Here is a 27334-nt window from a genome sequence, read left to right as displayed (position 1 = left end):
GATTAGGTTTGCATTTTGGATATTCATTCAAGCTATACTGTAGCCACTGGACTGGAAAGGGTGTGGTGGCTATTCTGGGGATCCACAGCCCCTTTCTTCAGGGCCCATGTACCCATCCCCAGTTTCTGGAAATGTTGGTTTTTGAAGGCTCACACCTGAGTCCTTCAATGGGAATTGCCCCCAGGCACAGGGAACTATCTTTCCCAAGAGCAGACCCTCTCCCAGATAGCACCCATGGCCACAGCCGGCTAATGAGATACAAAGGTCCAACCATGTCATCTCAATCAGGGACAACCTCAGCTCCTAAGTTCCCTGAAGGAGTGGCTGAGGCCTCTGTTGTAACCATGTTGCTGGTTACTTCTTCCTCTGCCTAAGCCCTATTTTATTAGTTCCTATTGCTGCACAACACATTACCACAAACTTGGTGGCTTAAAAAACACACATTTATCATCTCACAATGCTCATGGGTCAGGAGTCTGGGCACAGCTTAACTGGGTCCTCTGCTGAGGCTGCAAGCAAAGTGTTGGCCAGACTGCATTCTTATTTGGAGACTTGATTCCAGTTGTTGGCAGAATCCATTTCCTTGTATCTGTAGGACTGAGGACGCCAGCTTCTTGCTGGCTGTTGATCGGAGGCACCTTCAATGCCAACAGGCCACCAGCCATTCCTAGAGGCTGCTCACAGTTTCTTTCATATGGGCTTTCCCAACATGGCCACTTACTTAAGCCATCAAGGAGAGTCTCTAGAACAAGTCTGCTAGCAATACAGACTCAGACATAATATAAAGTAATTGCAGGAGCGATGGCTCATCACCTTTGCTGTATTCTGTTCATAAGAAGCAAGTCACAGGTCCGATCCTCACTCAAGGAGTGTAGATTGCGGGAAGGTGTAAACATCAGGAGGTGGCAGATACCTCAGTCTATCCGCCATGCTTGCCTTCCTCACTCCTTACAGGTATATTTCCTGAGAGCAGGCCTCAATAAACCTCCTGCATGCAACTATCCATCTTAGAGTTGATATCCTGACAGCAATACTGGAGGCAGGGAAGCGAGCTAGAGACTGTTGCTATAACATCAACTATGGGTGATAGCAGTGGGAGACTGAGCAGCAAACTTTCTTTGTATTAATAAATGTATAATAATTATTATTATAATTTAGAGTGACACATGGCCTATCTGAAAGGAAAACCAATCCTAAAAATTATAAGGTGTCTTCAAGCAAGGATACGTACAACAAAAATAATTCATTTCTAAGTCAGATTAAATATAACTAATAAAAATTACGCTTACTACATTTCACAGTGTGAAAATAAACCTCAGACCACAATCGGTCGCATAATCAAAAAGAGATAATTATCACTTTATTAAATTAGCATAGATTGTATTTTTACAAATTGGAGAAATAGTCAACAAATAGAGCTGCGCTGAGACTGATAGAAAATACATAAGCAACTGTTGGTATGATAAGAGGATCAAATTCCACGTCGTTTACCAATACTCCCATTTTTATCCATCCCATTTACAATAATTACTTCTTACTTACTTAGTCATACACAGAGTGATATAAACAATATTCATAATTATTTCCACACCATATTATAGGTATACTCCACTGGAAAAGTATTTTTCCTTAGGTCTTCAGAGTGTAAAATATATTTAGTGGTCTGGCCTTTTTTCTGGGGATGCTTAAATACTGATGGATTTTTAAATCAATAATTACAAACACCATATGACTACACTTAAACACTGTGTTGTCAGGGAAATATTTTAGAATATTTGTAGTAGTCAACAGTGTATGATTCCAATGGTCCTCACAGGTATAACTGATTGTCCTTCACTTTCATGAACATCCAAAATTTCTTGCAAAAGAAGAATGGTGAAACAAAATGTGTAATCAGCCATTGATAATTTGTGGTGCTCAAACAGTTGCAGAGAAATCTGTGTTGAGTTTCTGGGGAAGCAAAACAGCAGCCCTTCAGAGAGGCGTGAGCCGCTCATCCTCTGTCATGAAGGTGTCATTAATGTGCCACCCCTTTGTGTCCAGGGGGTCACAGGGGATGCCATTTTCAACTGTGATGGTGTTTTCACACTTATCTTCAGTGTCATCCACTTCAGATGGTTCTTTGTTCTTCCTAAATGCACAGAAAAAGAATGATTGGGATCTTGGAGGAGAAAGCATTCTTTTGCACAAACGGGGAGAGCAGGAAAGAGGAAACTTAGAATGATGAGCAATTGATGCCTGTGAATTTTCAAGTAAGTTTCAAAGATCATAAAGAACTGATGCAGTGCAAAGATGCTATCAAGGTAAGTTTGCATGGATGATATATTCGTATTGATCAAAATGAGTGCTTACCTGGAATACTAAAATAAACATATATGAACATGTATGTGAATGAATGTTTAAGTATACTTATATGAATGAATGTTTGTATATACACATAAACATTAACACATACAAACTGTGTGAAGGAATATGAGGAAAAAGTATGGTAAATTGGCAAGTTAAACATTTGGCTCTAGGAGATAGGAGCCCAAAGTAGGTCTTGAATGAGATCCATGAAAAGAGAAAAGAGGGAAGGGGAGGGGAGGGGAGGGGAGGGGAGGGGAGGGGAGGAAGGGAAGGAAGGGAAGGGAAGGAAGGAAGGAGGGAGAGAGAGGGAGAGAGGTAGAGAAAGAGAGGGGGGAGGAAGGGAGGGAAGAAGGGAGAAAGATGGAAGGGAGGAAAGGAGGGAGGGAAGGAGGAAGGGAGGGAGGAAGGAAGATGGAAGGGAAGAAGGGAGGGAGAGAGGAAGGGAGGGAGGAAGATGGAAGGAAGAAAGGGAGGGAGGGATGGAAGGGATGGAATGGAGGGAGGAAGGAAGGGCACATACACATGTGATATTTGTTGTATCTCTTGTATTGTTGTTTCTTCAAATGGATGGAGGAAAGTATTCATTATCCTACCTTAGGAATTAGGAGTTAGTATAGATTTTGCCAGGCTTCGCTGATGGTTTATTAGATAATTTCAAATAGCTGGAGTTCATAATGAAAGGTAAAGTAGCATCCAATACTGCAGACCCCACTGTCATCACTTGGAAGTATTGTGTCACTGTATGTGCCACTGTCAAATGTGTCACTACGGTCCCAGTGCTCCAGTTGAAAGTTGAGGGTTATAGTCCCAGAGACCTAGGAAAGGATTGGCTGCTGTGTTTTTCCATTCTCAGAGTGAAGACACTGCACTGGCTATTCCAAGCTCCAGCAATCAGCATCAGTGCAGGTTGGGATGGGCACAGAGTTTCATGTGATGAGAAGGTCCTCCAGCCACATGAAGTCACCTACTAGAGGATTAGAATACTTTGGCCCCTCCTCCTGTTAACAGGAGTATTGTCAATTTCCACGTTTCCAGAAAGCAAAAGCAATTGACATTCTATAACCATCAATCACATCATTCCATTCATAGTATCCAACACTGTTTCAATAACTATGTTTCGAGTGCCTACTATGTGTTGGAAGAGACACAGTCCACGTCCTAAAGTGAAAAGGGTTCAATAAAAGGTAGAAACTCCAGATTTCACTCATGCTCTCTCCCTCCATGTTTTATGGATTATAAAAGAGAGTGATGTTTCAGCAGGGGTGAAGCCCTGGTAACAAACGTATATTTATAAATTATCATAAAAATGCCTGACTCACACAATTTCCCCCCAAATCACTCCTCATTGGGCTTGGAGTGAATAATAATGTCCATAACAATAGATAGATTTTTAACAGTCCAATTTTTTTTTTTTTAATTTATCTTTATTGCTGAAAGTATTACAGATGTCTCCTTTTTTCTCTCATTGATCTCCTCCACCCTGCATCCAGCCCACTCCCAGGCCTTCCCCATACAAATGTCTGTGTCCATGGGTTATGCTTATAAATATATAAGTTCTTTGGTTAATTTCTCCCCACCTTCCCTCTGAGATCCCTCAGTCTGTTCCATGTTTCTATGTCTCTGGATCTATTTTGTTCATCGGTTTATTTTGTTCATTAGATTCCACATATGAGTGAGATCATGTGGTACTTGTCTTTCTCTGACTGGCTTATTTCGCTTAGCATAATACTCTCCAGTTCCCTCCATGCTGTCCCAAAGGATAAGAGATCTTTCTTTTTTACAGTAACAGTCCAATCTTACCCTAAAATTTCTGTATGTTAAGTATGAAAGCCATATTACAAAAATCTTAGTGGATGGAGCAGTCTGAAGTAGGTGGCAATGCAACAGTCTTGGAAATAATGGTTAATGGGTTTATTTACCAGTTTCTTCACTTAAGAAAAATGTTTTTATGGAGTTAGAAGAAAAATTACAGAGAGCTGAACCCAGGCAGATCACTGCAAGGAATCTTGCCTCCCCCTCCTCAACCACAAAGGAAAAATAATCCATCAGGCATCACAAATGAATGATGCAAACAGAAGAGGACGTTTCTCGTCTTTAGAAGGATTTCTCAACCAAAAAAAGATTGAGTGAAATTGCTATGAAAATTTAGCAAACTGAGCTGTGTCAGTGACAAGTTAAATTAGGTACATGTTCTTTTGTAACCTTAGAGTCAGTTGTACAGAGTCTTGGCATTTCTGGGCTTCAAAAATTGCAGTGTCACTAACATGTTGGCTGGTGGACATGATAAGCAGCTCAAAGGTGATCTTACAGTAGTAATATAGCACTTTGTCACGTTTCACAGTGTGCCCTGCAATAAACTGATTCACTGCCTGTGCATTGCTTACTAAGAATAATAAAACTTAACCATCTTTCTGAATCATTCTGATTTGATGTCCTGCCAAAAACATGAATTATTTTTCCTAAAAAATAGAGTGTTAATGACTTCTGCTGTTCCTGCAACGTCAGGTAGTTCAGAAAGAGGGTTAAAAAAGTGACTAAAATACCTGAAACTAGTTCCTGGGAGCCTTGAGAGTGAGTAGTGTCCAGAGAGAAGAGGGGCAAAAGAAGTCTCGAGTGGCCCTCAGAACTAGGGGGTGTTAATGAATACTGTTTGCTCAAGATAAAGTAGTGGTGGCTAAAAGCAGAAAGAGTGCTTGAGTCTTCCTTCAACAAGATAGGGCTGAAAAGCCAAGGCCGCAGAATAGCCAGAAAAACAATAAAGGAAGACAGGTGTGATTTTTAAACACAGAATCAATTATTGGAGAATTGGGACTGTCATCAAATCAATATGGATGATTCCTGGAGAAAATCGTGTTGCTGGAACAATTTCAGTGGGCATAGAATTGCTGGAACAATTTCAGTGAGATTGGTGGGCTTTGGGATCAAGCCCATCTGGTTTTAAAGAATGGTACCAGTACTTTCTAACTATATGACTGTAGGCAGGTTGCTTTATATCTGCCATGTGATAGCAAGAATAATAATAATTGGTATCTATTACATGGCAGAAACCAGTGCTTTGCATACATCATCTCATTTAATTCCCACTGCAATATTATGAAGACTGTATTAGTATCCCTGTTTTTCAGATGAAGGAGCTCAGGTTCAAATATGTAGAGTAAATTCTCTTTCAGAATGGGACAAGACTGGTGAAAGGAGTGGACCTAGTACTCTATTTAGTCTCTTAGGCTTCACTAAAAACATGTATTTGATTCCTACTGAGTATGTACATTTAAGAACAGCAAAGAAATAAACAATTATTTGCTCTAAAATTTCTGTAACAATTAGGGAGCTAGGTGAAAAATATTCTCACTTTCCATATGTGACCTACGCAAGGTCACTCAGCTAATAAATGGCAGAGCCTGACACTGGAACCCAAAACAAAGAGTATTGATCCAGTGTTCTTTCTACTAAAACACATATCAAATCATTAACATCATCACTATTACCATTATCACATCCCCCTCACTGTTATAACCATCATTGTCAACCTCATCATCTACCATTACCATCGCCATCATCACCATCATCATAAGGCTGGCAAGAGGACTAGACACAGATCTACTACAGATATCATTGTGAAGTATACACAGTTCATCTTGTCTCCCCCAACTAAAGGCTTTGGGGGCAAGTCATATCCTTTCCATGATTGGAGAGGGCTTTCATCACAATTATCAGGGCTCTCCCCACTTCAAACTGCACCCTCTCCTCACTTTGAAGTAATACTTTGCACAAGAGAAACCCACCGTAGATTGTATCAAACTTAAAACACAACAAATCAATTTATCTTCAGAACACTGTCATAATTGTCCTGACTATATTTGCTAATTATTGATGCTCTCCAGGTTTACCAAGAGACTTGTCCATCTGTTTTCCTAGTTTGAACATGAAATGAATTTGTGAAGGCAAAACTGTGACAACAGCCTCACTTCTCCCAGGCAACAGATTATGATGCTACACACCCAATTATTATATTACTGTAGAATCTGCTCAGAAGGCAAGAGATAGCTGATCCCAGCACAAACTTGCTGAAAGGCCAGCAAATGGCCGGATAATAAAATAATAGTAACAGCTAACACTTATTGAGCGCTCACTGTATGCCAGGCACCACTTTAAGCACTTTACTGTATTAACTCTTTTTATCCCATCAAGTTAATTATTTCCAGTCTATCTCGCTGGCTGTCGCTTTAGCGAAGTTACCTACACACAGAGAGAAAAAAATTAACCAACTTGACTCCAGTGCCACAAGCCAGATTCTCCTGAGTTTGATTTCCCTGACTCATTGCCTGTGCTTCCTGATATCCATACAGTTAATGGATTATATATAAGAGTATTAGGTGATAAATACTTGGAATCTAAGTAATTTATTTCCAAAGTCCATTTTTCTAACTCCTATACTAGTGAGAAAATTGGGAAACAAGGAGATGAAGTCCATTCACAAAGGTTACAATCAATAGAAATCATAGAATTATAGCATTTTAGGATTAAAACAAAACTTTAAAATATTAAATGTAGGTATTCAAATATTACAAGAGAATATTTCTTATTATTCTTTAAAAAACCCCAAAACATAACAAACACTGTGCACAGAGAGCATGACTGCAGAATGCTGTCCCCAAGGCATGGTCTCAGCCTTGGGGACTGTTCCAGCTGGCTGAGCCAGCTCAGCCTTGCCTTAGGGCTTTCCTTATGACTCTGGAGCTAGACCAAGGATCAGTTACCCAGACTGCTCTGGGTGCCATAATTAAGTAAGGGACACTGGACTCCAAAAAGCCTCTAAAAACAAAAGCATAAGTGATATTTTGAAAATCGCCAATTTTTTCAGTTTCAGATAGAAGGCATTATCTTCAGCTCAGGGTAAATCTTCTCCTTATGTTTCCAAGTCATAAGCAAATACAAAAACACTCTTTAAATCATTCCCTTTCAATATCTTACCTTCTACGTTGCCGGATTCCTGATAAAACCAATAGTGTAATTGCAACTATGACGACACAAAATACCACACCAAATATAATAATCCACACGGGCACAGATGGCTCAGTGGGTGGTGCAAGAGTGGAAGGGATTTTTAAAAATTCCAGAGTCTGGTCATTCAAAGAGAAGGCGTTGTTGATCCGGTTCCTATTCATTCTAAAATACAATGACAATAAATACAAACAAAACAAGACAGAAAAAACACATTAGGAACAGAAGATACCGACCTACCTCTCCAAGACTATATAACTCTATAAACAGAGCATCCCCGTAAAAGAGACTTCAGGTTGACTAGACAGTTTGACGAGGGCACTCATGCTGTGGGATTCTTTTCATAAGTTGCTGTGCTCACTGCCAAAAGAGGTGCTCTTCTATGCACTACTGCCCTCCATTGTTGCAAAGGTCCTAGAAGTAACCAGAAGTCCTGAACTTTGAGCTCTGCCCACCTTGTTTTATTTCCTGAGAGTTAGCATCTAGATTAAAATGACAGGACTCACTTATATGTGGAATCTAAGGGGGGAAAAAACTGACAAACAAGATAGGACCACAGACATGGAAGCATGAAACAGATCTCAGAGAGAAGGAGGACGCGAAGAGATTAACCAAAGAATTTATAAGCATATATGAACAGCCCATGGACAGAGACAATGGACAGGTGGGGGCCTGAGGAGGGGTGGGAGATGGGGGGGGCAGGAGGGAAATGGGGACATCTATAATACTCTCAACAATAAAATAAATTTTAAAAAAGTTTAAATGACAGGACTCTCAGGTGATTAACATAAATACCAACAGCCTCAAAATATAAAATTATATGTTAAAAAGTGGGTGATGAACATGAGAAGAAAACCAGAAAGAGAAAAGAAAACATGAACCCAGGAGCAGCTGCAAATCTATCAGTTTGATCTTTTCCCCCCTATTAATTCAATATACATTTATGGAAAACTAACTAAGTACCAGCTATTGTACTAGGTGCTGCAGAAATAAAATGAAATAAAAATACTAAGGACCTTACAGTCTAGAAGGATGACAGATCAGCCCCTCTACAATCACAGTGCAATGCAAAATGTTCTATGAAAGAGGCAAATATGGGCATAGTGGGGGAGCACAGCAGAGGGCTACGTACATCATAGTGAGAAGTCAGGGCTGTTTTCCTGAGAAGGCAACTTTTGAGCTGTGTTGTGAAAAACAAGTAGGAGTTCTTCAGAACAGTGTGTAGTGAGCACAGGAATGAAGACGGGGTATAGTATGATTTTCTCAGTAAACTGCAAATAGTTCCATATGACTAAAGTAAATGGTGCTTTAGGAGTCCAAGCCTAGAAAACATAAAGGTAAATGTGCTACTTTTCCTGGGGAAAATCTGCATTTTGAGTGGTGGTAGCAATCAGGGCAAAGACTTATTTGACTGAACTCAAAAAGAGTTAATTTCTATCTGGAATTTGAAAGCTAGATGAGACAATTTCTTGGAGATAGTGTATGGCCTTTACTGAATTCACACTAAACAAGCTGACTTCATTTACCTCTAGACTAGCCCTGAAAAATAGAAATATAATGTGTCTCATGTGTGACTTAAAATTTTCTAGGAGCTGCATTTTTTAAAAAAAAGTAAAAACAAACAAGTGAAATTAATTTTAATAATATATCTTGCCCAATATGTCTAAGAAAATATAATTTCAACATACAATCAATATTGACTTGGTTCACGTTTTATTTTGTACGAAGTATTTGAAATTCAGTGTGTTCTTTACACTTATAGTATATCTAATCTTGGAATGGCTACATTTCAAGTGCTCAATAGCCACATATGGTAACTACTGTACTGAACAGCGCGGGTATTGAACTTGACAGTAATGGCTTGAGAATCTCTGCAGATTGCACGAAGCTATCAGGAAAGACCTCCTTTAGCAAATAAAAACCTATGTTGAGGCATGAGTGTTTATGAATATAAAGAAAAATCCCAACCAAATCATCTACAGCAGGGGATCATTTCAATGTAATTTTTACCAAACTGTAGAATGTTTTCTTTCTTTTACAACCTAATATTGATAATCTGGGAACACAAACCTTCCCACAAAAGAATGAACCCCACTACTAAGGCCTAACTCAGAGTAAAATGAAAAATTGCTCTGCATTCTCATTCTATCTGCCTGGTTGATTAACATTTTGCTATTCTTTCACCTCTCAAGCTCATTAGAAGTTCTGGTTCAGTACAGAGTAAACCTCAGTCCACCAGTGAAATCCCCAATAGGTATGAATCAACAAGAATGTCTTTCAGCCAAGACTGGCCTTGAATAAGGGTAGGCCCTCACAACACAGCTAAAACAGACATCTTAGAACTGGTCAGTCATTCCCTCACCTAATTCCTTAGGTGTAAACACTCTAATAGAGACAGGAAAAAAAATCACTGGACATGGTGGCAGCATGCCTGGGTTCAAGTCCTCGCTGTTGATTTTCCTAGTATGGTGGCCTTAGCAAATCAATTAATCTCCCTGAGCCTTAATTTCCTCATTTATAAACAAGGAATAATAATAATGACTCCAAAATGACTGGCTCTGGTATTAAATGCCACAGATGCCAAGAACACGCCTGTGAATCGGAAAGTGTTATGCAAATATTAGATGGAACTAGTATTATTTTGCACACCATGTAGATTCTTCAGCCTTGACATTTCTTTCCTGCACTCTAAGTACTGCCACCTCCCTTTTACTCTATCCTTCCCTCTTGGTATTGTTTCCTTTATTTTCATACAATCCTGATGAGCCCTATCCATTCCCTGACATGAACTCCCATCCTATTAGCCATCCTCACCCCCTTAATACCTTCTCCTGCTATTTGAAACAGACATTTTGTTGGGAACATATTTATCTACATCCTTGACCTTCACCCAAAACATTCACTCTTCCTCCTCACATGAACTGAAGCCTGGTTTAACCACAGTGCCTTTGTTTTCCTTGCAGCCCTTCCAAATCACAGGGCTTGAATAAAATCCCTTTTTGCACAAAGTACAACATTCCTAATTCTTACCACCTAAGTGGTGGGTCTGAACAGTATTCTTAGTAGCAAAAGCGCAGGAACAATTTAGTTCAAACCTTCTTGTTCAAGCAGATTCAGTCATTTCCCATTGGTATAGATTATCAATGACTTTGCTTCAGGAAGTGAAATAGATGATTGTTCATACAAAACCTTTGGCATTTGATTATATGCTCATTATCTTAAATGTTAATATTTTACAGAAAGCAAATGAGTTCTTTCACTAGATATTTCGCCTTGGTAAAGAGAATAACATGCATTTCAGTAATTTATAAACCCTTTCTAAAGAGTGTTGCTTTTTTCATTCTTTTTCCGGAAATAGTTTGTTTTTTCAATACACCTTTGCCCAACGTCAATCATGTGTGGGATTTGAAGTTTTGACACATAAAGTGCACAGTAACTGAAATAAAAACAAATTGCATCCTTCTGCTTCTCTGAAGCAGAGACTATATTTTACTTTTGAAAGTTTGTTATGATCACAAGGACAGGAGGTGGGGAACTGTCAGGAAAAGCTGTAAATCTTGAAATATCACTGAGTATCTGGCAAGAACACCTTTCTGGACAATTTCTACCTTTTATTGTCTTTGAGTTATTTTGCACATCTGTAAATTGTATATGAAACTAACACAATGTAAATTATTCCTGTCCACAGAAAATCAAGTGAATTGTGTCTGGTGGAACATGACTGATGACCTGATAAATAGACTAGTGCATCTTCTTGTACATGAGCATCACCATTCCTTGATTCCTATGTATGCATGCTTTCTTGAAGTCTCTTTTGAACTAGTTTTAACATTTTACTAGTTCATTAATTAATGAAATGATAAAATCTTTGATAGCATTTATTTTTTATTTGTATGAATCATAATTTAACCTTTTTTTAAAAAAAGGTATCTTTTACAAATCGGTAATTACAGAATAATCATGGGGATGTAAAGTATATCACAGGGAATACAGTCAATAATACTGTAATAACTATGTATGGTGCTAGGTGGGTACTGGAAACACAGGGGGGAACCCTTTGTAAACTATATGATTGTCTAACCTGAAATGCTGCACACTTGAAACAAATACAAAATAATATTGAATGTAAACTGTAATTGAAAAATTAAAAATAACATTAAAATGTATCTTTTAAAGGTAAAGACTGTACACTGACTAAGGAGGGTAAGTTTTTAGAGACCCAAGAAATCTCAATATTTTTATGGTTTTTAAATGAAAGTCGGAGGTATGACTTGTCCCTCAATACACATTACATTTAATCTTATCGACAACTCTGAAAGAGGGGTACTATCATTATCCTCATTTTATAAATGATAAGAGGAAAGCAAAATAGGAAAAGTAATTTGTCTATATTCAAAAAATTAGCAAGAGGTAAAACCAGAATTAATAACCTAAGCATTTGGCCTCCAGAATTCATGTGATGAACCATCACACAATAGTGCTGTACAAGGTGTTCTGGCTAAAATAAGACGGTACTAAACATTCTCAGCTAATATTTAAACCAAGGTCTCTCAACCACAGCATGATTGATATTTGGGGTCGAATAATTCTTTGTTGTGAGGTGCTGTCCTGGGCACAGTTTGTTTTTTAGCATCATCCCCAAATCCTATCTGGTGGCAACTTTCCCCCTGACCCCAACTGTGAAAGCAAAACTGTTTGGAAACATTGCCAAATGTGTCCTTGGAGGCAAAATTACCCCGGATGAGAACCACTGATCTACAATCTCTAATACAAACTAACAACATAAAATCTTTGACATATTAATAAATAAATATTGTGAAGCAGACAGAAAATTCTTTACTATGTATGAAAAGAGTTGAATTAATCAACAATCAGCAATGGTAGAAGGCATATTTTGCAGTGATTACCTTATGGCTGACTGTATCTCATCAGCAGGAAGTGTGTGGTTTTTTGTAGGATCTGTAACCACAAACCAGAATGACACCCGCTGGGTTACATTGCAAAGTAGGACATGGGAAATTCTGCAAATGATGGGAAGAAAAAGAAAAACATTGTAAGCAAATTATACCAAATTTCATTAGACCATCCACTCTGGTGTTATTGCCATCTTAAGAGATATCTTAGCTATAAATGAAAAGTCATTTGCAAGAATAAAACTATATAGGAAATTTCTTTTGTTTCAAAATATTATACTTGAGGACCATTCCTTAAATAAGGAATCTACCAAAAAAATAAAATCAAGAAGAATTACTTAGTAGAGAGCTTTAGGAACACTTCATTCTCCATCACCTGTTAGCTGACAGCACTCCTGCCTCCTAAACACTTGGCCTCTCTGAACCACAGAAGCTTCTCAGATCCAGATACATCCATTGCCACTTTTGATCCAATAGTTGCTCTGATGGCCACTATTTCTGTCCCTCTCCCACTCCAGTATTGGGACTAGATCTGTAACAGACCTCCAAACTGAAGCACTACGACCAGTTTACCATAAACCTTTGAACTGTTTTGCAGTTACCTGCTTTCCAACCGTAAATTGGAAATGTGCCTCCTTCTACTCATATATATGTATCCACCCACCCAAGAGCACCCTCAACTCTGTGCCAAGGAGACCGTACTGAGGCCTCTAAGCCAATGCAAGAAAGAAAAAGTAAGTTTGATGGACCACTCTGGTTTGAGACCCTGGATACCAAGAGGAGGCCGAGCCTAGAAGATAGGCCATCTGCCTTCAAGCCCGTATGGAGAAACAGAGTTATCCTTTCCCTTGTACCCAGAATTGGGACTCTGCTCCCGGTGCAACAGGGTTGAAAGGAGGACACCATCACCACCTCCCCTAAGCCCTTATTGTCTGTCACCCACCCTCATTCATGCAAGGACACCACCAGCCCAGGCCACACAGTCACAGTCACAGCCTCAGCTGGAGAACTGGAAGCCTGTGGTCACCCTTGTGTCCCATTAGTCAAGACCCTGCCACCACCAACTCCTAAGGCTCAAACCCACAGTTCTTCTACCCTGGTGGGCCCTACTCTTCCCTAGCATGACTCATAGACACCATCAGGTCACCTCCCACTATGCCAGCTGTCAGGTCTACCAAGCCCCAGACACCCTTTCCTTAGCTGGTAGCACCCACATGTAGAACCACTGCTACAATAAAATATTTGCCTTCCACCCACCCACTCACTCCTCCTGCCTTTTCCCAGGAACACACTTATCAGGAAGGTGTCTTTCTCCACTCTTTGCCCAGTTTGTATACTTAAAAGTTTGTTCTTATCTTAAATGTTAATTATAGGCATCATTATTGTTATGGAGATTGTCATAATCTTTCTTTCAAAGATTCATATAATAGGATATCTTGCACACCACAGTTTCTCCACCTTAGCACTGTTATCATTTGGGGTCAGATAATTCTTTGCTGTTTGTTGGGTGCTCTCCTCTGCACTGCAGGGTTGTAGCAGAATCCCCGGTCTATGGTCTCTAACATCTAGGCGCCAGCACCATACCCACATTGTGGGCATGTCATTGCAAATATTCCAGGGGGGGTGGAGGCCTGGGGGTAGGCGCGCGCGCGCGCGCGCGCGCGCGCGCGCGCGCGTGTGTGTGTGTGTGTGTGTGTGTAGAGAAAATTCACACTGGTGGAGAACCACTGAGGGACAGTGACCTCTAGCGGCAGAAACAATCAAGCTTGGTCTCCCAAAATGTGCAATTTTAAAACACACATCAAAGATTTAAAGATGAAAATGAAGTGGTGTGTCCTTGGCAAAAATATTTCCCCCAATTTTGTAGTCTGCTGTAGCATAAGAATTATTCATGGTTTTGCCCTTATTAATCATCAGACAGTGTAAAGTGTGTTTTTTTAATGAGCTAATCATTTAAGCTCTTCAGGTTGGCAAAAATTAAAAAGAAAAATAGCAACAAATACTGGTAAAGATGCAGAGAACTGGAATCCCAGGCAGTGCTGTGGGTGTCTGTGGGACCAGCCATTCAGGAAGTGTTTCCTAGAATAGAGTGCAGCTACCAGCAATTTTCTTGGAGGGGGGGCAGGGAGATGGTGGGAAGGAGAGGCGGGGGGGGGGGGGAGAAAGAGATATCAGGGAAGATGTTTGCTGAACTCTGTCAGAGCTGAGAATTGGAACAACTCCGATGGCCACCAGTAGGGAAATAGATTAAGCAAATCTGGTATGTGCTATCAAGCGAACACTAGTCCACAGGTTCAAGGAAAAAAAGAGCCCAGGGATTCTCAACTACTGGGCTATTGAGCCAGATAATTCTGTGTTGGGCAGCTGTGCTGTGCATTGCAGGATGTTTAGCAGCAACCCTGGCCTCTATCAAGTAGCTGTCATTAGGCCACCTCCAGTAGTGACAACCAAGAATGTCTCCAGGCATTGACAAATATCCCCTGAAGGACAAAATCACCCACCAGTGGGAAGCTATTGAACTAGAGCCCTACATTTATTTTTATAATAGGATAAATCTCAAAAATAGACTTGAATGGAAAAGGTGGGAGGTGTAATGTTATGTGTAGCACATGCCATTTATATAAATTAAACAAATACAAAGAAATACTGCTGGCATAAGAGAGGAGGCCACGATCCAGGCAGGAGGTCATTTGAACCCTTGCCTGTGTTTTTCTTTCCATCTAAAGGCTCTTTAAATACTGCTCAAACATAAATTTTGTGGTAATTTTTCTTTAGAGTCAGAGAACATGCTGTAACCCAGAAAAAAAGTCCCTTCTTCCTTGGAGCTTGTTTTCTAAATGGGTGGAGACAGATGATAACCAAGTAAATAAATGTGCACACTGCCAGGTGGGAAGAAGTGCCAAAAAGAAAAATAAAACAGGAAGAGAAATGCATGCACTCCATGCATGTGGCACAACAGTGGCCACAAATGCATCCCTCTGTCCCCCCTCACCATGGAACTACACTCTCCCTTACTCTGAATTCAAGTTCTTTAATTGTATTTAATGTTTCCATTGGGACACAACTCAGTGGGCTTAGAGACTTGCTTCTAGTATATACAGGTTGAAAAGGGCAACTTGGCAGATGCCACCTGATCCAAAGCATGAAGTTCAACATCACCAGTGATGTGATGTGGACGTGGTGTACCCCAGATGTGGAAAAAGCTACTTTACCTCTGTGATTCTCTTCTCTAAAAATCCTTATGCTCTGGTAAATCATGAGAAACCATCAGACAATATCAAATTGTGAAGTCTGGAGTTAATAGTATTGATCCAACATTAATTTCTTAGTTTTGATGACCGCATTGGTTAGGTAAGATGATAACATTCGGGGAAGCTGGGTGAAGAGTCTAGAGCAGGGTTTCCCAGCCATAGCACGCTGACATTTGGGGCCAGTCCTTGAGCTGGGGCTGTCCTGGGCATTGTAGGAAGTCTTGATCATGCCTGGCCTCTACCAACTACATTACAATACCATCTCTCTTTCTCCATAGCCCCTTTCCCACTCCAGTTTTAAAACCAACTGTGTCCTTTTACACTTCCAAATGTCCTAGGATGAGGAGGAGACACAGAATTGTCCCAGGTTGAGACCATCATTAGACAGGAACTCTCTGTATCTGTACAGCTCTTTCTTAAAATCATTTCAAATTAAAACATAGGTATACATATAAATTAATATATGGATATATTTTAGTAAGAGCTAAGGAGTAATTGAAAAAGTTGTCTGGGCACTATATAACCAACTATAGATATGACATAAAAGGAAACAATCGATCAATTAAGAATTCTCATTTTCATCACTGATAACTACATAGCAGATACACTATTTACTGAGAAAATATAAAAGAGCTACATACAAACGCAAGACACTGGCACCCATCAGCATTAGGGTGGTCTGAATACATGAATAAAAATTTTAAAAATTTGTTCTGTTGTGTATTCAATTGCATCAAGTATTTATTAGGACATATCCCACTGTACTATTGTCTTAAGAAGTAGCATTTCCATCATTCACCCAAGACTGTGTCTGCCGTGCCCCAATTGACAGGCCTCTGGTTTAAGAGCCTGGATGTTAGGCATGCTTCATTTACTTAAAATGTTTACTGAAAACTAACATTGAGGAGCCAATATTGTTAGAGATGGTTAGGAAAAGAGCTCCTACTGCGAAGGCATTTAGATTCCATGACCTTGCCCTTAAGTGCCAGATGCAGGTACTAAGATGCTTGAAGACCAAGGTCACAATGTGCTGAGACCACCAGAAGATTAGAAGCCAAAGTGGAAGCCAGTAAGTCCTGAGATGCCAGAATCTTCACACAGGACTCCACGCCCTGTCCGAGAATAGACCCAGGACAGTGGAGAGGGCAGAGGGCTTCTGAATTTCTTATGTCTTGTCCACGGTCTTTGTCAGAGGGTCTCTGATCCCTGCCCAGATTTGAACTTCATTGTCTCCAAGCAAAGAACATCCCTTTAAAATCAATCAGCTGAGGGAAATCAAGGAGACTATCAAAGATGTTATCATCTGCCACACAGGACTTCTCTGGGCCCTGGGCCCTAGGACAAGGCCCAAATCTGCCCTGCACTGTGAGTCCTGTATTCCTGACATGTGGGCACTCAGTGACTGTGAAATGAATGGGTGGATGAATGAATTATAGAATGGAGAACTCTCGTTTCTACTCACTGTGTGTACATTATTCTAGGAGGGACAAACAGAACGTAAATTGGATCAGGACTGCAAAAATTTAAAAGCGGAAAAGGAAAGGAAGGAGATCACACTTCCACAAAACTTTATTTACCCACTCAGAACATTCAGACAACATAGTAACACAGGTAACTCTAGTATACGAAGAGTCCTGAAGGTAGTGTAGGTAGGGGTAGCCAAGAGGAAGTGTAAATGTGAGGAAAGTGGGTGCAAAAATGGAAGTAACAGGAGACTGACTATAGACTTTAGTGGTTAACTTAGCAACCAAAGGACACAAATTCCTTCCACTTATAGATTGTGTACAGCTAGGGTGACTTCTTCCCTGGTCATTCTTCCAAATGGGACCATACTGAAGTTCCTCTAAGGTTTGCACACACTGAAAAATTAATAACCAACCGGCACTTAGTGAGCTAAATAAGTTTTCTTAAAGTTTGTTTTAATGTAATAAACTGAAATGCCGTTAGCACAGCTAATTAGAAAATCTATGTTTTCAGATTACAAACATAGATGAGTCTGATGGAATTCTTTAAATTTACTTCAATAATCATTTTGACCAATACTTTTTACCAAGAAATGACTTTAACCCAGACACAAGTGGCTTGTTTCAGCAAATCACTCAAAAGGTATAGGTGTCCACTGCCTTCTCAAATGTGGGGAGCCCAGGATGGCAGGTGATTCTCTAAGAATTGGCTCCACTGTCATTTCTCATTCTTGGCACCAGACAGGGCCAACTGCATCCAAGGGATGGTAAGAATCGGGCTCTTTTTTCTGGAAATCAAAAGGACTAAATAGGAGCCAGGCTGCTCTCTTACAAGTACAAGGTTGTTAATCCCTTTACTGTGGATACAACAGCACATTGTTCGTTTTTCAGATCATAAGACTTATCCTTGAATAACTAGGCAAAGGAGGATATCCATTTTGTCCCCCAAACCATTTAACTCAGAGAGAAAAATGTCATGCCTGAGTTAGAGTTCTACTTCTCTTGCTAAAAATGATAGATTATCTTAAAAGCCAATATTTGAGTAAACTAGGCAGATAAATTTCCCAGTTTATCCGGGAAATGGACTAAATTTTAAACTTAGATTATATTTTCCGTAGAAGTAACTTTCAACATTTCTAAGTCCTGTGAAGCTATTTTAGTAAATCTGGCCTAAATCTTGGAAAATCTTGAAAACATCTGGCTGTCATCTTCAATCGAAGTCCCAACAAAACTTCAAGTGACCTGATAATAATGAAACCAGAACTTTCTATCATTTAAATTTTTCTATCCATCTTCCATTCTGCTTTTAATAAGATACAAAAATAGCAAGAAAATCACTTGATATAAAGATTTGTAAGTAACGATTCCAAAAGAATCATATGTAGCCCATCCTCCTATAATTTCTGCCAGGTGCAGCTTCTTGGGTAAGCGGGCCTGTGCTGTGTGGAACCTGGTTGTACCCATCATTCAAATATCAGTGCCTACGCACAGTACACTATCAATTCTTAATTTAGTTCTGTGGATCCAACTAGAGCAATGCAGTTCAATAGGCTGGCCTCAATAGACCACAACAAAGAAAGAGGTCCATTTTCCTCACACCATTGCCTTGCGGTGCTCTGTCAGCTCTGGATTCCCCACTCCTTGACGGCCTTTGGAGCAGGTGTGCAGCTTTCCTGTCACTTCTAGAGATTAAAGAGTTCAGGGCAGTCTGATCAAAACTCAGATCAAAACTGTCTTCCTGCCTCTGACACACAGCTTCTCCTTCCAGTGGTGCTGCCCTGAGGGTCTGCTCCATTCTTTTACTCTCAATGCTCCATGTCCTCCTGTATATGGCCCCTCATCCCCACCCCATTGTTGCTCACTTAGGGACGGAAAAGGGAAATGGGAGAGGTGGGAGTCAGAGAAAGTAAAGGCAGAGTTCTTTTTCCTTAGCCAAGGCTCTCTGTGGCTTTCTCACTGTTACTGTCCTCTGTCTTGGTGGGTGTTGCCCTCATGTTCTCCATTCAGAGTGTGCTTGTGGGGCCTTTGGGGACCCATCTGTCCGGGCACCTCTGCAGTGCATCTTCTCCTGACATGTGTGTGGCACTCTGGCCATATTTCTAAATACAATCACAATCCGAGATACTGGGGGCTAGGATTTCAATTTACGAATTTTGAGGGGACACAATTCATCCCATAGCAGCTACCCTCCAGCATTTATTCTGCCCCCACATTGGCACCAAAAGATTTCTGAAAGATTTCAAACCTGACCCAGTTGCCAAGGGTGCTTCCACCGCCCTCTGCACTGGGTATGGCTGCCTGTCTGCAAAGCTGTCTTCAACCCCATCCAGCATTCCGTAGGGCCCTTGCACATAGAGGAAGCCTGTTGTGTAAAGATGAAGCCTCCTTTGTACCAGCGCGTGTAGAAATCTACCCAGCACTGTGAACTGCATTTTAAACACATCCCGATTCACTAGGCAGACTCCTCATTCAGCCCCAACAGCAGTACTGCTGGGACTCATACTGCCTGAACCTTTGCAGAAAAAAGTTGGTTAACCTCTGATCTAGTTTTGCATTTTTTAATTTTTTTTCAACTGATTTTGACAACAAACCCCTTTATATATGTTGTACACCCAATTCCAAGGAAAATGTTTTTGCAATTAAACCAGGTCAGATATTCCCATACTCTTATAATGCCCCAGGTTCTGAAAAAAAAGTTTTTTCAAAGGCGAATTCCTCAAAATTAATCTGAAATGTTTATATGAACTTTTCCTAAGAAATGGAAACATCTCATCTAACATAGTCATTTACAAGGTGAAATGTAGGCCCTTCGAGGAAATAATAGTAAAATGAGCACAGCAACATCTAAAGCCTACCGAAAAGGACTAGAAGATAAAGAGATAAGCTCAGGGGTTACCATGTGAGAAGACCAGTAGCTTTTTTTCTTTTGAATTTTTTGTAACGCTATTACCTAATTTTTATTGAAAAAAGTTATTATAAATAGTTGTGGAAAGAATGCTAAAATTTAAAGGCATAAGATAAAAACAAATATATTTTTTCTAAAAATCTATAAAATAGGAGTAGAATTCACTTAGGGTATAATTTTGTTTTACTATAGACCTCGTTCTTTTAATTTTTTGAATCATGTGAATATATTACCTATTTTTAAATATATGTGCATATATATGTGTGTATATACACACAAGTATATAGATCATATATTTATTTTGCTCCCCCAAAGTCCACTCTTCTGCTTTATTCCTTATATTCACAGTCTTATGTTCATAGCCCATGCATCATATATTGTGTGGGTTTGAGGGAGACCAATAAATAGCAATCCTCTTTGCCAGCTTCTGAAGCATTAAAAATTTAAGACAAAAGAATGAAGCAGGTAGGAGACCAAAATAAAAGGCTGGTTGGAGGACATGACTTTAATCAGCAGATAGATTTCCTTCCTAATTAAAAAAAATCCTGAAATGAGAGCAATTCCTCTACAGTGTCCCATGTAGAACTGAACTGAGGCAGGTATCGCCACACACTGGGGTAGTATGCAAGATACTGAACACCTCCCAATCTAAACAGTCCTCAACTGTAACCAGCACACACAGAGTTCCAGGTGTATGTACCTGCCCATGCAGGGCAGATTCTGTACTTGGTGTAGGGAGCAGCACAGAAAAATGACTGCAGTCTGAGGGCAGGAAGGCTCTGAAAGAGAAGGGAACCCATGCCCAATTTCTCCTTCCAGCTCACCAATCAGATCAGTCATTTTATTTCTCAAGGGGAAGAATGAGGGACAGAATAGAGAGAAACCAGGAGTGTTACCTTAATCACAGAGATGGTAGGAAATATCATAACTAGAGAAAATTCCTCTGGAAGAACAGATAAAAATGTAAAACTATTAAAATTCTACTAAAGCTTTTAAGAAAATAAACAAGGTGCTATGATAGATACCAACAGTGGAACAAACCTATACATATTTAAGTTATTTTCAAAATGAGCACTACGGACTTATTTGGTCCCCTCCCTCCAAATTCATATCTTGAAGCACTAACCCCAAATGTGACTGTATTTGGAGACAGGGCCTATAGGAGGTAATTATGGCTAAATTAGGTGATAAGGTGGAGTCCTGCTAATATAGGATTAGTGTCCTCATAAGAAGAGATATCAGAGAGCTCACTCTTTCCCCTTCCACTTCCCCCTTAATGATAAAGAGGTCACATGAGCACACAATGACATGGTGGCACCTGTAAGGCAAAAAAAGAGCCCTCAGAATGAAACCTACCTTGGTAGCACCTTGAATTTGGACTTTCCAGCCTTCAGAACTGTGAGTGATAAACTTCTGTTGTTAAAGCCACCCAGTCTGTGGTATTTTGTTACAGCAGCCCGACCTGACTAATACAGTGAGAGTTCTTATCTATCCTATCTATCTATTCATCAGCAAGAGAAATATGTATACAATAGAAATCTAGAAAGCTTATGACATATGACTATGATGTTTTAATATTTGTCTTCATAGTGCCCATTGAATGAAAAGCATTATTAAAACATGTCATAAACTGTAAGCTGAGCTAGATTACAAGTTTTTTTAAATGTTAAGCAAAAATGTGGATCCCTTTAAATGATATTAATAAATTATTTTTGAGATCAAGCTTTGAACTATTGCACTATCTCAAATAATACTGTGAGTTATCAGTTAAGATTTTTCACTGTTTACTTACTCTGTTGTTTCTCTGTTGGGAACTTTTCTCATGGAGAAAGCGACCATTGCTTTGAAGAGATATTCTTCATTTGTATCCCAGGCATACTGAAGAGAAGTAAAACAGAAATTGAAAAGTGAAGAGGCATGGGGTAAAAAATGCTGCATTGGGTTCTCATTGTGGCCACAGTGGGGTCTCTCTCTCTCTCCTCTATCACCCTGAAGATTGGAAATTATGATAGATCATGTCACCATAATGTTCAAGATAGAGTTTCATGGACAGTCTATCATTCCAAGTGTGGTATGTTTCCCATTGCATTATCTTCTTCAGAATCTGCAGTGTTAGTAGCTGGTCAATAAATAGGACATTTGGACATTTCATCCTGGATGAATGCATTCAGTTCCTTTCCTCCCTCCCCTCGGAACCTGATTCCTCCTCAGCTTCCTTTCCTTTATTAACATCAGTACAAATTTTATTTTTATTTTCTTAGCTGGAAACTTGAGTGTATGTGCATGTTATGGGCTGAATTGGGCTCCCACAAAAAAAAAATTAATTTTTTAAGTCCTATCCCAGTACAGTGGTACCTCGGTTTCCTAATGGAATCCATTCCAGAAGACTGTTCAAGTTCTGAAACATTCGAAAACCAAGGAATCAACAGCCTACAGCTAGGCCTCAGGATGTTGCCCTCAGTGAAAGCAGTGTGGCATGTTCAACTTTCGGGGCATGTTCAAAAAATGAAGCATTTCCTTCTTGGTTTACGGCGTTCATAAAATGAAATGTTCGTTAACAGAGAAGTTTGAAAACCAAGGTACCACTGTACCTCAGAATGTAATCATATTTGGAGACAGTGTCTTTATGAAGGCGATTAGGTTAAAATGAGATCAATAAGGTGGGCCCTAATTCAATACGACTAGTGTACTTACAAGAAGAGGAAATTTGGATACAGACACACACTGAAGGAAGACATGTGAAGATACAAGGAGAAGACAACCATCTATAAGTCAAGGAGAGAGGCCTGGAACAAATCCTTCTTTGATGGAACTCAGAAGGAACCAACCCTGATGACACCCTGTCTTGGATTTCTAGCTTCCAGAAGTGAGAAACTGCTATTATTTAAGTGACCCAGTCTGTGGTCCTTTGTTACAGCAGCACTAGTAAACTAATTTGGCCGACCTCACACTATAGGTGAGTAATCAAGTATTACTGGAGAAAGTCACAAAACAGGGTGTGTTGGTTACTCTAAATTCATGGTGACCTACTCCCAAATTGCCTTGGGTTTCTCCATCAATTTTCTCCATCAGTTTTCTCTCTCTCATGGTTCACAATGACTATTCCAAGCCCTCTTCAGTCCTCACAAATCTCAGTGCTTTCAAGATCTCTTGCTCTTGTTTCATAATTTATAGATACATCTCAAGTCATCAATTTAAACTCCCCCATCCTCCTGTCACCAACCACAAAACTTCCTCCATAGACACACATCCTATCCACATCCCTTCCTGAAAGGCCAGATGTGGTATTTCTACTGTCAATGGCTGTTCCACCCACCTCTATTAGGAATATTTCCCTTCTACCCTTCTAAGGATCTAAACAATACCAGTTTCTCCCCTCCTGTTGTTCAATGCTGACTTGAGCCTGTCCACTGACTTTTAACCACACTCAAGTCTTTCCCATGAAAACAATAGCAAAATCATATCACTTTACTCCATCTTCCTTCTTCCACCTACTTCTGTCTCTCTCTGGTCCTTCACAGTCAAAATTCTCGAAGGCGTTGTCCATACTTCTGTCATTATATGTTCACCACCCACTTCTTCTTAATCCCCTTCATTATCTGCCCTCCAGTTCCACCACTCTAAAAATACAGCTCTCTCTGAAGTTACCGGTGACCTCCACATTGCTTGGTCTCACCTTGTTTGGCCTCTCAACAGCATTTGCCGCTCTTGAAAACTCCCTTCATCTTGAAGCAGTCTCTTCCCTATTGGAATACAAGTTTCCTGGTTTTCCTGCTGCCCCCTGCCCCCTTTGCAGTGTCACCGTCTTCTACAAGGGCTTCAAGTTTTAGAGAAACTCAAAGCTCTCTCTTCTCTTGGCACTCTGTACTTTTCCCCTCTACACTGTCATTTACTCCAGCTTTCCATTATCACCTTAGAGCAAATGACTCAGGAATGTATATCTCAAGCCAGCTCTGACCTTGCCTATTTGTCAATAGCGCAAATGCAACAGGTCCAAAATTAAAGCCTGTTCTTGTCTTTACCTGGTTGCCTGACTCATAAACAGGACATCACTCATCCAGATAACTCATCCACCTGCATAATTAGAAACAAGAACTTCATGCTTGACTCCTTCTCCCTTCCTTGTCATACCACCCCCGTGACTCTCAAATCCCTTCACTACTCTCTCTGCCAACACGCTGTATTTCTTTTTTGTTTGTTTGTTTGTTTTTAATCTTTACCTGAGGACATTTTTTCCACTGCTTTTCAGGGAAAGTGGAAGGAGGGGAGAGAGAGAGAGAAAAGGGGAGGGGGGGGAGAGAGAGAGAGAGAAAGAGAGAGAGGGAGGAGAGGGAGGAGAGAGGGAGAAAGGGAGAGAGAAAGGGAGAGAGAGAGAAAGGGAGGGAGGGAGGGAGAAAGGGGAAAGAGAGAGAAAGGGAGGGAGGGAGAGGGAGAGAGAGAGAAACTTCAACGTGAGAGAGACACATCGATTGGTAACCTCGCACACAAGCCCCGACCAGGGCTGGGAATTGAGCCTGCAACCAAGATACGTGCCCTTGGCTGCAACTGAACCCAGGACCCTTCAGTCTGCAGGCCGATGCTCTAACCACTGAGCAAAACCGGCCAGGGCAACACACTGTATTTCAGGCAAACATCACCTTTCACCTATGCTATTCCAATCACCTCCTAACTGGTGCCACCTTTCTACTGTAGTCCCCTCCAATCTGTCTTCCACACTGTGGTTAAACATTCAAACACCAATTCTGTCATGACATCTCTTCCATAAAACCCCCATTTGCTTTAAAGATAGTATCAAAACTCCCTAACACGGTTCACATATTCCTTGGCCTGATCCCTCCTTTCTCTCTAAGCTCATCACGTGTCACGCTTCTCCTCACTGCTCAGTTCCAGACACCTCAGTCTTCCTTCTGCCTCTCACTCTCACCAAGTTCCTTTGTGTAATAAGCCTTTGTACATGCTGTTCCATCTGCCCTTTTTCTGTTATCCCTTAGTTCACTTCTAGTCATGCTTCAGACCTCACAGCAAATGCCAGGTACTGAGGCCCCTGACAAGGCCAAAGACCCCTGTACTTCTCCTTCCTGTAATACTTGTCCAGACTGCACATTTGCATTTGGTTCACTGACTATTTAATGGACAACTAGTTCTCCCACTACGATAAGCTCCACAAGGGCAGGGAAAAGCCCGATTTTAGCTGCTCTGCATCCCCAGAATCCAGTATGGTGCCTGTGCTCAAAGGATCCTGGGATAACCAACCAACCCTACACACTGGCAGAGAGAGTGGATTCTGCAGCCAGACTGTCTGGGTTCAAGTTTTACCTCTGCCACTTGCTGACTTGAGATCTTGAGCAGGTCACTTAATTTCTTTGCACTTCTCATCTATCTGATGAGAAGAGGAATACCTGTGCTACCTTCCTCAAAGGATTGTTGTGAGGGCTAAAACAGCTGATGTGAGCAAAGTGCTTAGAAGGGGCCCAGCTAGAAAGTAAACTAGGTTCTCAATAAATGTTGGCTGCTGTAACAATTATTACTCATTGAGTGAATAAAATCAAACGTTGCCTCCCAAAAGAATACCTCTGAGTTTCTTTAGAGCTCCTTTACTCTTTCTAGCCTAAGGCATCTTAATATCACCTTCTATTGGGGGAAATTTTCACAGACCATGCTGGAAAACTGGAACTAGAATTACAAAATACTATCTTTTAATTTGACACTCTTTACTAGTCCTATAACCACATGAGCTCCATGGGTATTCATTTAATTTCAATTTTATAAGTATATATTTCATGTTATTTTGATATTTAAGAATTAAAGAAACTTCATGTTAGAATTTGAAAATTATGTGCTATGAAAGATCTTATGTGGGTGTAATATGACCTCTTTTCAATGACTACAAAACTGAGGCTAACAAAATTCAAATGACCACAATAGTGAAGCACAGAGCCCAACCCAGACCTAACTGCCTGACTCAGGCCCCTTTGTGCCACTATGCTGGGCTGAAATGTAAAGGGTGCAAAATTGTTTTGTGTAATACAAAACTTCACATATTTTCTAGCATAAACTGTAAAGTATCTCAGGCAAAATCATTTTATTAACAATTTCTATTTTACTATAATATTTTGACTTTAAGAAGGGATCAGATTTGAGGTTTTTAGAAGCAATATATACCACTTTAAGATAACTGTGCAGAGAGGCTCATTATCAGAAAAAGCACAATGTTCTCCGCAAACAAAATTTAAAATGAACATGCAGGTTCTCCACTTACTGCTTTATCTCCCAGAGCTGTTCTGATACTAAGTCTCACTTTAAAAGCATTTTCTGCATCTGCCAGAAAGAAAAAAGAGAAGCATAAGATAAAATCTGCACAAACTGAGCCTAATAAATCCTAATATTTCATGCAAATCAAATCAACAGAAAACGGAACTGCAATTAACCTGCCCCCCAAATTCCTTAAAGTTTAATGGTAATCACCTTAAATGGTTTAAATTGTTCCTTCATAAAACAAATCACAGCTCAACTTTCAAGCCACACCACGTTTATAGATTTTGAAAAATAAAGGTCTTCCAGTCAAAGACTTATCAAACACTGAAAAACGATTAATCTATTTTTAAGTTTCAAGGCTACATACCTGGTTGACAGAGCTCAGCATGAATAGCAGTCACCAGAAAAAAGAGCAGCCACAACATTCTTTCAGAGAGGAAAACACAAGACAAACCAAGGGAAAAATAATCCACCCTCCACTTAAAGCTGCCTTAGCCATTCTGTGACCCGGATTAGAATATCAGAGAAACAAACAAGCCACCAGCTAGAGGGTTTAATGATTAACCCCCATCACTTGGATTAATACTTTGATAGAAGCAGTCCATCTCCTGTCAGTTATTTACGAAAACCTGTTTAGGTTTTAGTTGTCTTTTGCAAACTCTACCTTGAAAGAATGTTTCCCTTGCTGACTCAAACTCAGAATCCTCCCCAGCCCCTTTGTTGTCTGGTTAAGTGCAGGGTGGAAAGAATTGAGTCTTTGGAGGTTTCCCTTGGCACAAACTTTCCATCTTTTCAGGCCTAAAGTATCTGGTTGACGGATAAGCTATCTTAGTTTGGGAAGCTGATATCACTCCTTTCTATCTCTGGTGAACAAAGGCCTTGCAAATATGGCCTTACCTGACAGAGAGCAGCGCTGTCCAGTGGAGCATTCTGTGGTGACAGGAATATTCTCTGGCTGCATTGTACAATATGGTAGCCAGTAGACATGGATGGCTGTTGAGCACTTGAAATGGGGCTGGTGCTGCTGTGAAATAATTTTTGATTAATTTAAGTAGCCACGTGTGGCTCATGAGTACACTGGTCAGTGAAGCTACAGAGCAGTAATTAAGAGTTACCTACCATGAACTAGGTCTGCTAGGCTCTTTCCCTAATCCTCCAATGAGCACCTCACCGGTGCTGTTATGTTTTCTTACAATG

At 40.2% G+C, this 27334-nt stretch overlaps 1 protein-coding gene across 2 annotated transcripts; it reads right to left on the bottom strand.

Annotated features, from left to right (window-relative positions):
• Nucleotides 1-1333: 1333 nt before the first annotated feature.
• On the bottom strand, nucleotides 1334-27334 carry CLTRN (collectrin, amino acid transport regulator). 2 transcript variants are annotated; one of them, XM_087813548.1, is made up of 6 exons: nucleotides 27035-27334; nucleotides 26142-26200; nucleotides 21675-21760; nucleotides 12258-12371; nucleotides 7321-7515; nucleotides 1334-2131 (listed from the first exon to the last, which is right to left on the bottom strand). In XM_087813548.1, the coding sequence occupies exons 1-6, from the start codon at nucleotides 27096-27098 to the stop codon at nucleotides 1975-1977; spliced, it is 675 nt and encodes a 224-aa protein (XP_087669674.1). In that variant the 5' UTR covers nucleotides 27099-27334; the 3' UTR covers nucleotides 1334-1974. The 2 variants fall into 2 exon arrangements, with proteins under 2 accessions (XP_087669674.1, XP_016058454.1); XM_016202968.2 differs by lacking the exon at nucleotides 27035-27334 and adding an exon at nucleotides 26505-26583.

This window comes from Miniopterus natalensis, chromosome X, assembly GCF_054644295.1.
Source record: "Miniopterus natalensis isolate mMinNat1 chromosome X, mMinNat1.hap1, whole genome shotgun sequence".
Classification (NCBI taxonomy): Eukaryota; Metazoa; Chordata; class Mammalia; order Chiroptera; family Miniopteridae; genus Miniopterus; species Miniopterus natalensis.
This window is presented reverse-complemented; position numbering and strand designations above follow the sequence as displayed.